The sequence below is a fragment of the Rhipicephalus sanguineus genome, chromosome 4 (assembly GCF_013339695.2).
Source record: "Rhipicephalus sanguineus isolate Rsan-2018 chromosome 4, BIME_Rsan_1.4, whole genome shotgun sequence".
NCBI lineage: Eukaryota > Metazoa > Arthropoda > Arachnida > Ixodida > Ixodidae > Rhipicephalus > Rhipicephalus sanguineus.
In genome coordinates, this window is record NC_051179.1 from 52,713,855 (window position 1) to 52,727,003 (window position 13,149).

The following is a 13,149-nucleotide window of genomic DNA, read 5'->3' on the forward strand; positions in this document are numbered from 1 at the left end:
CTTGGAGCAGTATCTGACCCGTAAAAGTTGCCATATTAAACTCTTCTGGCGTGCGTGGAAAACGCTCGCTTTCCTTCGCCGAACGCTGATGATTTATTGTGCCCCTACTAAGATGGCGGCCGCAGCCGCCATCTTTTGGTGGGCACGGCTTCACTCTTGCGCAACAATCGCCACTCCAGCAATTTTTTTTAACCTCCTTGGTTCTAGTACACTGTAGCCTTTAGTTTTTGCCTGCCGGTGCGCGATCTCAGAGGCGATGTTATGGTCACGTGGCTTTGTTTGATTTGCGGGAAATCTCTTGCCGTTGAGAGGATGCTGAGAGCACCATGGCTGAGAGTTTGTCAGGTTCAAATGCGTTTGAGCATTACGTATATAAGCAGTTAACTGCGCGGTAACATCCAGTGTTAACTTATGTGCCCGTAGTGCGTCGCACAGGCATATTTTTGCACGTCCTGCTGAAAAGATGTCGATCAGCGACGAAGCTCCTCAGAAGGGCAAGAAACCGAGCAAGCCAGGAAGCTGTGTCGCCGTTGGAATATTAGGTGAACGAGATGATGACACCTTGCCACCCGTTCGCAGCGCATTATCAGGCGATGTTCTTGTGAATCCAGAGCCTCTGGTCATGAGAAAAATCACGCGAGAAGGTCTCGATCTAGACTACATAAGATTTTTCGGAAAATCCACGGCTGACTATGTTTTCCGGAGGCTGGAGTCCGAAGTCGAGTACTTCACGGGAGACTTGCTCAAAATCAGAGTCTATGGCAAGTGGCGGACGATACCGCGAAAGCAAGTGAGTCTGTGAAACGAATCCATCGCATGTTCAGTTTATTGATAATTTCAGCGACTTGTACTTACGTATTCCTTCCAGGCGCCTTGTACACATTCGCGCGCGCGATTCACTCTTGCCAGTTGCGACTTGTTGCGAAGAAAAAGAAACCGACATTGGGCTTTCGGCCCTTTATAATCAAGTCATACATATTTAAATGCGGTTTGTTGCGTATCGTTAAAGGTAGTCACTTTATTAAAGACGATATCACGTTTAATTTGATGTTAGTCGTGCTGCCAACGAGCAGTGGCGAAGGAATAATTTTTGTCTTGTTCTCGTAATGTTTAAATCCGAGAAGTAACTTGTGCGTTTATTAAGGCTCGGTCATTCGGTTCTTTCAATGCGAAAACGCAATATGACCGACTACACAAGAAGTAGATATTTAATTACTCTATCATGACAAATTAGAATATGTATGTGTAGAAGTTAAGCAACATCATACTACATTAACCTAACCTAACTATATTGCAAATGAAGCGTTCATTACCATCGTTAAATTACTGGAAATCTTACGCATATACCCACCCATATTATACATGTCATATATTTCTTGTGACATCATTCTCATGACAATACGGTTTTTAGGATTTGGTGCCATGTTAACTTCTGTTGTCCTTTTGTAGGTCTCCTACGGTGATAAAGGAATGTCCTATGCATTTTCGGGCACCCGGCTTCCTGCCAAACCATGGACTCCTCTTCTCCAGCACTTGAGGGATCTTGTTGCCAATCAAACTGGCCACCGTTACAATTTTGTACTCGTCAACAGGTGTGTGAGAGCTACATCAAAATATCTAATGGCATGTTCGACAAATCACACTGGTGCGCACCAGCGTGTCCTATTGCACGATTTCGTCCAATCATCGCAATCCCTGGATGCACCTGTGCGATTTCTTGAGTATGCCATAAAATTTCGCCTATATCAGCACTGCCTTCTAGAAATTCACGTGCATTTTCATTGTCCGGTAGCACTAGAAAATATGAAGGGCATGCCAAAGTTTTTTTGTATACCAAGTTTCATGTTCACGGTGCAATGTAATTAAGAAATGCTGTGTTACTCGAAAGATGCAACAGAGCGCCATGTCTCTCTGTTCTCTCGTCTTGCTTGTCCCTATCAGCACCATACATCACACGTAGATCAGGCAGGCAGATTTACAACAGACCAAGTGCAACTTATGTACAATATCTAGTACCAAGTGAAGGTTGCTGACATCCAAAAGAAGGCATTTAGCTGATTGAAACTGGCTGTTTATTACATTGGGGCGGGTGAAACATAAAAATAATGCTGTCTATATGGTCAGCATGTGTATTTTTTTTGGCCTATTGGTATATATACCCACGTCTCTTGTTCACAGTGAATAACTGGTGAAGACAGCAAAGTGATCACCAGTGGTCAAACAAGTCTTTGGAGCCAACATTTGTGCACGGTGTCAGTTCCTTCATAAAAAAAGTCACAGTTTCGCCACAACGGCGAAGCAGTGAATGCGATAGCAACAAATTGGAGTGTAACGCGAAGAATGGAAAGCAGCTTGAAATTGCCAGCACGTCGCTCAAGCCCAAAGGACGCACGAAAAGAACGCAAACAGGACAAGCGCGAGCTATCATGCGTCACAGCTCGACACTTGAAGCACGCTGATCAAACATAGAGCAGGAAGCACGAAACGAATGAACAGGTACACACAGGACGAGCGTGAACTAACTGCCACAGTTGTTACTTATTTCTATTTGAACAGTGCGCTCCTTTCGCAAACGCGGCCACTGCAGCGAGCGAAGTGACCTTCGTACGCTGTGTGACTTCAGCGCGGACATCGTGGGTAAAGCACAAGAGACGTACAACACCCCCCCCACCCCTCCCTCATTCCCCGAGATAAACGCGTGCAGGCGACCATGCCCTGTAAGGCGAAGAGCATTGGCGTTCGCAGGAGCAGGGCAACGACCTTTAAAGCACACCCCACGCACACTTTGCTCTAATGATGACCAAGAAAGCATGCTGAAGTAAATGGTGTATACAAACAGCTCACCATTAGTGGGCTGAAAGATGTATTTCTCGTGGCCTAGCCGTCTAAAGCCGCGTGTTGCGGAGCAAGAAGTCGCCCGTTCGATTCCTCACTTCAGAAAAAAATTTTCTTAATTATTTTTGTTTGTGGCTTTTGTATACATATATATATATATATATATATATATATATATATATATATATATATATATATATATATATATATATATATATATATATATATATATATCAGTGGCGTAGCCAGGAATTTTGTTCGGGGGGGGGGCTCAGGTTGCAGCGCGACCTCCTCATTGAATTTTTAGAACGACTAAGTATATGAATAACATTTATTTATTTATTTATTTATTTATTTATTTATTTATTTATTTATTTATTATATCCTCAAAGGTCCCATATGGGACTTTACATGAGGGGTGGGCGTCATAAAATGGCGGTATCGATGAAGGTGTATGTTAGGATGTGGTTGAGTCTGCTTCCTGGATGGCATTTTTGAAGCGCTCAAAATCGCGGATGACTGCTGCTTCGTTCGGAAGGTCATTCCAGTCTCGGGTGGTGCGCAAAAAGGGCTGCTGAAATGAGGTGGTGTGGGCACATGGCGGAATCACAGCATTTGGATTACTTGTGCGATGACCTCGATGGACCTGCTGGATGAGGTGGTTGTCACGGGGGGTTGAATAAAAGAATCTGTGAAAAAGGCAGAGACGTGCAATACGACGACGAAGAGCGAGGGTAGAAAGATTTAACTGGGATTTGAGGGCGGAGACGTTCGAGTAGCGGGAATAATCTGAAACAATGAATGTGGTTGCTCGGTTCTGTACTGACTCAAGTATTTCGATATGATTAGTTTGGTGGGGGTCAAAGACAGCAGCTGCATACTCAAGTTTTGGTCTGACAATGGTGTTATAAGCGAGTAGTTTAACGGAAGGTGGTGCCATGGAAATGTTACGGCGTATGTACCCGAGAGCGCGGTTATCGGAGTGAATTATGTGATTTATATGGTCGCCCCAAGATAGGTTACTCGAAAGATGGACACGCAGGTATTTAATCAAGTCAGTAGCAGCTATATGACAGTTGTTGATTGTGTAAGTAGCCGGCGTGTGGTTTCGGCGACGATGGAAAAAAATTAGTAATGTTTTTTTCGCATTAAGGGACATCAACCAGGTGGTACACCACTGCTGAATTCGTGAGAGGTCATGCTGTAGAGAGGAGACATCGGTGGGGTTATTTATAGGGCGGTAGAGGACACAATCATCAGCAAAAAGACGGATGTTAGATTCAACGGAAAGCGGAATATCGTTAATGTATATTAGGAATAAAAGAGGCCCTAGGACGATACCCTGGGGCACGCTGGACAAGACATGCGAGAGGTCGGAGGAGTGATCATTAACATGCACGAATTGTTTACGGTTTGTTAGGAATGCTTTAATCCAGTTAAAAACATGCCGATGAAGGTTTAGACGCGAGGTTTTTTGAAGGAGACGGGAGTGGGGTACCTTATCGAAGGCTTTTTCAAAATCTAAGAACAGTGTGTCAATTGGGATGTTACGGTCCATATGAAGGTGAATGTCCTGCAGGAATAATGTTAGTTGGGTCTCGCATGAGTGATCTTTACGAAAGCCATGTTGGTTTGGGTGAAAGAAGTTTACGGATGATAAAAATGTAGCAACATGAGAAAAGATGACGTGTTCCATGATCTTTGAACAAACACTAGTGAGCGAGATTGGTCGGTAGTAACCTGCAAATGAGCGGTCACCTTTCTTGAAGACCGGAAAGACCTTCCCAACTCTCCAGTCTAATGGGACTTCACCTGTGTCGGGTGACTGCTGAAAAATGATTGACAATATGGAACTGCATACATGTTTAGTATTTTTCAGAATTTTGGCGTTTATGCCATCTATACCGCATGACGAAGAGTTCTTTAATTGGTTAATAACTTTTACAATTCCCTCTGAATTGAATACAATCTTTGGCATTGGCGGAAAAGCAAAATGCGGAAAATCAGGAAGTTCGTTGTTAGGTTCGTTAGTAAAGACGGAACAAAATGCAGAGTTGACGGATGGAACGTCGCAGTCGGCAACGGGGGATCCAGAAGTGTCACAAAGAGAGACTGTGGTTTTGTCATCCAGTTTCATAATTTTCCAAAAGCGGCGTGGGTATGTACATGTATTACCATGTACATACATTGTCACTGGTATTACCATTAATATGTATTACTAGTGACAATTTGTATTAGATGCTGCAAATCACTTCTTGAATGCTGCCCTCTGTTAAGAACGAGTAAGAAATGTGTTTTTTCGTAAAAATATTATGTTGGCATGCCCGCAAAATCTTTCCAGGAATAACTGTCTTCAATCTTTTCAATATTAGTGTTTGTGTGTGTGTGTAACAGGTACGGCAAATATCACGTAAACTTCGGAACTGCATCAGCTTTGAACTGAAGAGGTGCCTGATAACAAAAAAATGAAGTCCATGAAATAACCAGGATTTTAATGCAGATTGTTTACGCAAAATGTTAATCTTTTTGCACAAATGATGCGGCTAGGGAAAAGCAAGAATGGGAAAGTACACCTCGAATACGGGCAAAATATAAGTCACCGGAAACAGTGCGCAGTATGCTTACGCAAAACTTCACAAATGTACATTTAAATATGCAATCAATAAACGGAACTAAGCAATGATCACTATACATAATGGCCAACTGATATGTCCTTTGGGCCAAGCTGCTGTATCGGACGCACCATGTAAACAGAACTATAAAGGAAGAGCGCGGAAATAACGAAAGAAACTACTTCAAAACTGTTTTAAAAGTGCGAACCACTATTGTGCACTCAATTTAAAGGAAGGTTGCCGCTTTTAGTTCAAAAAGCAATGAAGAACAAAAACGACAAATGAAAGTAACAAACAATGCTGTTAGTACGGCTTCCCAATAGTTGAATTTGTTTGGTAACGCCGCGTATGCCGACCTCTCAGTGAACAAGGTGAAGCTGTCGATTGGCTGGTAATGTCCACCTGATGCCCGTATTCTTATGTTTATATTAGGTCACAGTGTTAACTGCTAAAAGGTACAAAATCCTCACGGCTTTAAAAGGTGGTGAACAATAATATTGCGTCAGAATTACGGGCTCATTGACCTGAACTCTGGAACAGTAGTGTCTTTTCCTTTCGTTTGCGCTGATTTTTGTCCTGCTCGGTATCAAAGAACAACGTTGACCCGGCGAGGAAGCTTAGCGAAGCGGTCAATGACTTCCGACACGCTGATGACATTTCTGTGGGCGTACAGAAGTGCCTGGCCAACCATGCGTTCCTCAGATATCGTGGAGCGTAAGTAGTTCTTAAGTAACCTCATACTTGAAAACGTTCCCTCTGCGCTGGCAGTGTTCACTGGAAGGGTGACTAGAATCCGGAGTAGCTTGTACACATTCGCACAGAACCTGCTGTTGCAATGAGAGAGGGCATCGGTTCCTGTACCGGGGCTCTGGTTTGCTGCTTTGTTCGCCCACTTTGTCCACCATAGTCGCAGTTCTCCAAAACCAGCCCTCGTTTCGACGTCATGTGCAAAAACGGTCAGGAGATTTTCTGCTCCTTTCTCCCGATCATCTTGCATTGGTGGTATTGCGGATGATACAATTAATGAAAAGTCCTTTAGAAGTGTCCGGTGCTTTTCGAACCGTTGGTTTAACTGGGCTAGTACGTGGTTCATGAATGGAATGAACAGGGTTCTGCGAAAATATTCTTCCGCACTTTCGAATGCATTGCTCCCAAGGTTTTGCTTCCGGACACCGGCTCGACGGCTGGTGATCTCCACATTCAGTTTTTCTGCCAATGCCTGCATTTGTGCAAATATTTTTGAGAAAGAAACATTCGTGTTCTTGCGGTCACTTTCAATTGTCTACTGTATCACTTCTATGTCGTCAATGGCAGCACTCATGTCGATACTCCTCGTCTGCAGCTTCTTTGACAGTGGCAAAGTCAGTGCTAACACGTGTTCCGTCACATGCAGGCTTACAAGGAACGCTGGTGAAAAGAGTGCCAACATTAGACTGTTTGCCTGCACTGGACTTTCGCCATTTCCGTTAAACTTAATCTCCTCTAGTGCTGCGATCAACGGCTCAAAGAGGCTCACAAATGAAAGCACTGCATCGTGCTTCTCGGCCCAGCGCGTTTCGCATAGTCCCAAAAGGCGCTGCCTTGTAGGCTCAGGACAGCTCAAACTTATCTATCACTTTTCGCAAAACGTGTGAGCGGCTAGAAGATTTACGGAAAAAGGCTGACGTCGCCTTCAGAGTCCCAAAACAGTTTCGAATGTCTGTGATGGAGCATGCTGCACACACAACTAGATAAAGGGAGTGACACGCGCAGTGAGTACATAGAGTGCGGCTGGATATTTCTCGCGGACAGCAGCTTGAACACCATTCGTTCTGTCGGCCATCGAACTTGCACCACCGTAGCCTTGACCACGGAGATGCTGCATGTTAATTCCCATTTCTATAAGGAGCCTTATGATGGTGTCGGCCAGGGCCCGGCCATTTGGTCGTGAATTGGCACAAAGCCTAAGAACACTTCTTCGATTCCGTTCGCATCCTTATTAAGGTACCTTGCACAAACAGTAAGCTGCTCGATACCAGCAACATCCGTCGTTTCATCAGCAAGTACGGAGAAGCAGCCTGCAGCGTTTACTTTTGCGACTAGGCTTTCCTTGATGATTGCAGCAGAAATTTCTATAATGTGGTTTTGTACATATAAACTAAAATATGAGGCCTTATTTGGGCAACTTTCCAAATGCTTTTTTTGATCTGTGTCGCCACAATCCGCGCGCATGCGAAGCAGCTCTCTGAAGTTGCCTGTATTTGTAGAGGAGGCTGTGCTTGAATCCATGGGACCACTGTCTCTATGTCCACGGAGAGCCACACCTTGCCACCCGCAAAAGAGAACTGTCTCAACAATAGGCTGTAACTTCCTTCGGATCTCTCTTATTTGAATTTGCCTGCCATGGTCCAGCTGATCAACAACACTGGGCACACATCCTGAGAAGGTTTGAAGAAAACTATCGGCTACCAGATGAGCGTCAGTGTGATATTTAGTGACTTCATGTGCACCGAAGACTTCGAGGGCGTGCTTCCACTTTTGAAATGGCTTGGATACGAGGGCCTTAGTGCGCGCATGTTGGCCCTTGCCAATCTCACTCCTGCTAAAAAGGACAAACACTCGGCAAAACGCACCCTCTTAAAGCGCTGAGAAGCTAAGCCATCGGTACCTGTCCAGCCAAGCCACGTAAACATTCGTTTCTGCTTAAAATCGTTCATAGACTTAAACATATAGCATGGCGGAGGAATCCAAGGAGAAGCTAGCAGTTGATGTTTTGTGTCATCATCCACTTTTGAGCCATCTGTGTAGAGCCCGATATCAAACTTGCTTCTGCTAACATTTTGAGGGTCATAAAAAGATAAATAATTAAATAAATGATAATCAGGCTGAAGCCCAATAAATCCCACCACCCGGGTGACGCCGCTGGTTGGTGGTGTATGAGAGCACGAAAAATTTCGGGGGGGGGGGGGGGGGGCTGAAGCCCCATAAGCCCCCCCCCCCCCCTGGCTACGCCCCTGATATATATATATATATATATATATATATATATATATATATATATACGGGCCCTGACAGTGTCGACGGACAGCGACGGCGACAGCAAAAACCAGCCGAGAGTTTCCTTATAATTGCTATTGCAATAAAAATGTCGGCTCGAGAGGGATCCGTTGTTTCACAACATCCATGGGACATCTACAAGAGGTCGATCATTGCTTGCGAGCTCTACTCCTGGCCCATGCATGAATCTTTCATGCAAAAGCAGTTTCTGGTACAATGTGGGGTTTAAAGAGGTATTGACACCAATTTTCGAAGCTGAGTTTACTCTGCCATGCAAATCACCCGAATACAGAGATGGCTCTGAGAAGGTCCAAAGCTCAGTAAATGCTGATAAGATATTTCATTTTGACATTAAAGTCAATTTTTGCATGGCGCACCTTCTGACATTGACACCTAGCATGACGTCGGGCTACAGTATCAATTTTGTTGATTTCACGCATCAGTAGGAGAGAGTCGGGAGGAATGGAGTTGGAGGAATGGGACAGCTCCTTTATTTCTCCTGCTGTTACTTCAATAACGTTATCCAACTACTCATTAGATGGTGCTAGCATGCCGATTGTCTGGCTGTAATGGCGAGTGTCTTCGGCTGATGGAACTTTCTGTAACTAAAAATCGCCCTTTTCACGTGTCAAAAGTAAGTTTCTGCTAACTCAACAGTAACTCTCTCAGATTTCAACTGCTTTGTGGACGCTAATACCAATTTTTCAACAGAAACACGCATGAGCATCGCAATTCTTCAAAAAGAAGATTTAGACTTGATGACTGAACTTTAACCGTTAAACGTTGTTTACTCTAGGCAGCGTAGCTTGCGAGAAATGGGACAGTCGAGTTGAGGGAGGAACGGGACACTCCCATTTATAGGCTGGTGCAGGGACTGGCAAATCATCTTTATGGGTAAGCCACATTGGTCCAGAAGGCAGTTAATTTTCTTTATTTCACATTTTAAGCCTATAAATTTTGGTGCCATGAAAATTAAACTATATAACAGACATGCTGGCTAGACTACAATTCATGTTAAGAGAGGAAAGATAAATGAGTATTATCATACAGAATGTCTCTTTATTTAAAACTATTTTATTACACATTTGCTAGCGCTCCAGGATGAGCACATGAATCGTAGACTACAGAATGAGTGCTGTTGATTGCTTAAATGAGGTCAAATAAGTCTGGTAATTGAGGAGAAAAAAGCTTAAGTGCTTTTTGTGTGTGTGAACGTTTAAGTTTGCAAGTTATCACTTCATTTCAATTTTCAAGATGCCAAGGGTGTGCAGGAAAAAGCATCCCAACAAGCCTCACACATCAAACAGAGTTGGCGTAGCCAAGAGTGGGGGAGGGGGGTTCCAGCACATTCTCCCTCAACCCCTGTCTTCATTCGTCGCGCTTTAAGCCACAATGAATCCTCACCAACTATAACTCAGTTTTTCCATTATGTCAAAGTTTTACTTTCCTCCTGAGATATATATGGGTACCTTACCAATGACAGATATTGTGATGATGCTGCCACTGTCAAACTATCGGGGGAACAAAATTTGTGAGATCCTTTTTCAAGTTTGATGTTCAATAATCGGCTTATAACGGTGGCTGAAGACGTTTGGACCATTGTGTGACATACATCCCACTTCTCCAAAGTGATGCCCCACTCCACCCACAGAAGCGGGTAGAATGAGACAAATTTTTGCTATCATAAACTATTTTTTTACAGCTGCACCAGAAGTGGTAGAAACCAGTGCGTCTCTGAAGTTTTGCAGCTTGCTTAAACTTGTATTGTAATCCATCAGTCAACATTATACATTCAAGTTAAACAAAACTAAAAGTTCCCACTATATTCAAGAAGTGAAGAATGTTAGAGGAGCTTGCTCGGAGACAATCGGGTAAAACGTGAATGCTCCGTACAATTCCTCTACTGTCATATAAAGACGTGACATGTTGTTATAGTAGCGATTGTGGTCAGGTTGTTGTCGAACCACAAGCGGTCACAGGCTTTGCAGCTGTGGCCGAACGAGTGGTTTAGGAAATCGCGCTTGAAGCGCGTGTCGGTGCCACCAACTTCAGGTAGCGGCCGTTTCGGTGCTTGGCCGCTGCATCCCGCGCCTGTACCTCTTCAAGGTTCTCTTGCCGCCGCTTCTGCGCTGCTTCGGCTTCGCGGGCTTGTATCTTGGGGACCGCACGACACTAACGTCTCTCTGCGGCCTCGCGAACTCTCACCGCAGGGTCTTGGTGGCGAGCCCGCGCTGCTGCTGCCTTGCGAGCCCTCCGCTCCACCACCTTGTCTTCTTCATTCATGTTATTAGTATCGAAGCGCACTGACTGACGACTGTCGAAAGAGAGAGGAAGCGCGCAGTTGTGGCCCTCTAGCGGTCTCCTATCAAACTAGAGCACGCACCGGAGTGCAGCGAGCGCAGCATGCTACAGTTGGCTATGCTATATGTGGTTTTGCCTGCGTTAATATCATCATCAAGGCACTCAAAGAACAAGAGGAAGGAGACTTCTCTTTCACGCGAGTGTGCGCTGAACCAAGCTAGTGGGAGCAATGAGAACTAGCAGCTACTACGGCGATGGACAAACCCCGCACATAAGGAGCAAGCTCCTGAAATATAAATGTGAAAAGTGTCCCAATCTTCCCGACTCTCCCCTATGGCTAGTTGTGATGACATCAGGTTCTGAAACGTTCAAAATGGCCACTTGTGCATCACCAACAGAACCACGGAGTGGAACAGCAGTGAAAATGGCACAATATGTTGTACAATTACGGGACGAGAAGCTCATACCGTGTCATGATGTCACGGCACAGTAGGAACCAAAACTAGCATTTAGAGGCGTGTTGTAATTAATTTTTCAGGGTGCACTCATACTTACCAGTAAAATTTCTTGACTCTTGAGGGCTTGGCCTTTCGTTTGATTAAAAAAAAAAATCACAACTGAAAATTATCGTGTCAGTACCCCTTTAGCCACAGGATTGCATGGAGAGTGGCATATTTTGCATACGCTCTGAGCAGGCTTAGAGCCACGACATGTTTTGTTTGAGACTGGCTGCCATAGGCTACGCGATGATTATGACAATTATGCTACTATCTTCATTTGTAATAACAGAGTTTCGTTATATCTGGGATCGTTATAACTGGGCTGGGACTGTATTTGACTGGCAAATGTGACAGAAGGTTCACACATCCCGCTGGTTTTTGTGAATATCTTCGCTTTGTGGCAATGCACTAGGACATGGATTCAGTTAAAGTTTCAAAAAACCATTGCATCACTTTGGCTTGGGACTTTGCTTTATTTATAAAATTTATGGAAACATTGACAACATTGGGATTTTTTGAACTTTTTTCATAACGACTGTAATTCCTGTTAGTGCAAGGGCCTGTTAGTACTTATTTCAATGTCATTTGTTATAAAATACGGGGCAATGAAATCCTCCAGAGGACTTGTTTTCAGTTAAATGACTGGCTCGGCAAAAATTGAGCACCATTTCTAAAGCTAAACAGAAGAAGGAATACGAATAGAGGGGCATATTTTTTCTGTTTGACACTACCGTATGCCTAGCTGGTGATACATTGCAACTTGACTTGTTACTAGGATTTCTGCAGCTTGTCAAGATCCCTCAGCAAAATAAAAAAGTGTCGTTTGTTTTTCCATTGGCAGTTCCTTTTCAGTTTAAAGCCTGGTTATACGTACTGTTTAGAAAATAATTTTCTTGTATTAGAAAAGAATACAAACTGTGTTCTTTTGTCTGAATTTTTTTTCAGGTACAAGGATGGCTCCGATCACATTGGTGAGCACAGAGATGATGAGAAAGACCTGGACCACACCGTACCTATCGCATCGTTGTCGTTCGGGCAACCTCGAGACTTTGTATTGAAGCATGGGGATGCGAGGCGCAAGATGCGTCACATAGAACCATTGAAAATATGCCTGGAACACGGAAGCCTGTTGCTGATGAACCCACCTACAAATCGATACTGGTATCATTCACTCCCTCCTCGTAAGGCAGCAGTTGGACCTCGTGTGAACCTTACCTTTCGTCGACTGCACACACCAAGTAGTTAGTGATCGTAGATGGGACACGAATTGTCTGACATTGCAGTTTTGTCTTTTACAGTTCCTATTATTATCAAGTTATTGCCAACACCAGGCTGGGTCAAGTATTCCAGAATATGGGCATAGGAATTGCCGTTGCTTTGGCTACTCAATAAATAATATATTATTCAGTAAATATTTACACTACAGCGTTATCATTTTTCAGCAGTTATCATAAAGATAAGAGCATGAATTTATTCCGAATGAAAGGGCCCTCATGTGCAGACGAGTCGTACAGCACAAAACAACTCTGGCTGACATAAAAACTGGCATAGGCTGAGCTTTTGCACTGCATTCAAAGCACAAAATAGTTGTGCTTTCTTTGTTTTTTTGTCTTGAAGCATGGAGTTGAAAGAAATGGGAGTGTTGTGACAGGGACATCAAGAAAGACGTTTGCATGTTCTAGTATATCTTTGTTGTTGGTTTGGTTGATGCAAATTCAGTTGAGGACTGCACAGTTTTTATGGAGTATGTATACTGTCGTTTATTTTGCAGTATAGTTACATGTACACACACAGGCACTTTCACTAGCATCTCGAACCGCCATCATAGCAGCCATTGTACGTTGCCATCTGCACCCCAAAGTCAT

The 13,149-nt window shown here is 43.9% G+C and overlaps 1 protein-coding gene across 1 annotated transcript; it reads left to right on the forward strand.

Moving 5' to 3' along the window:
* Positions 1-345: 345 nt before the first annotated feature.
* LOC119390001 (DNA oxidative demethylase ALKBH2) lies at positions 346-12,777 on the forward strand. Its single transcript, XM_037657501.2, has 3 exons — positions 346-790; positions 1,450-1,592; positions 12,230-12,777. Exons 1-3 carry the CDS (start codon positions 464-466, stop codon positions 12,528-12,530), a joined length of 771 nt encoding a protein of 256 aa, XP_037513429.1. The 5' UTR covers positions 346-463; the 3' UTR covers positions 12,531-12,777.
* Positions 12,778-13,149: the final 372 nt, after the last annotated feature.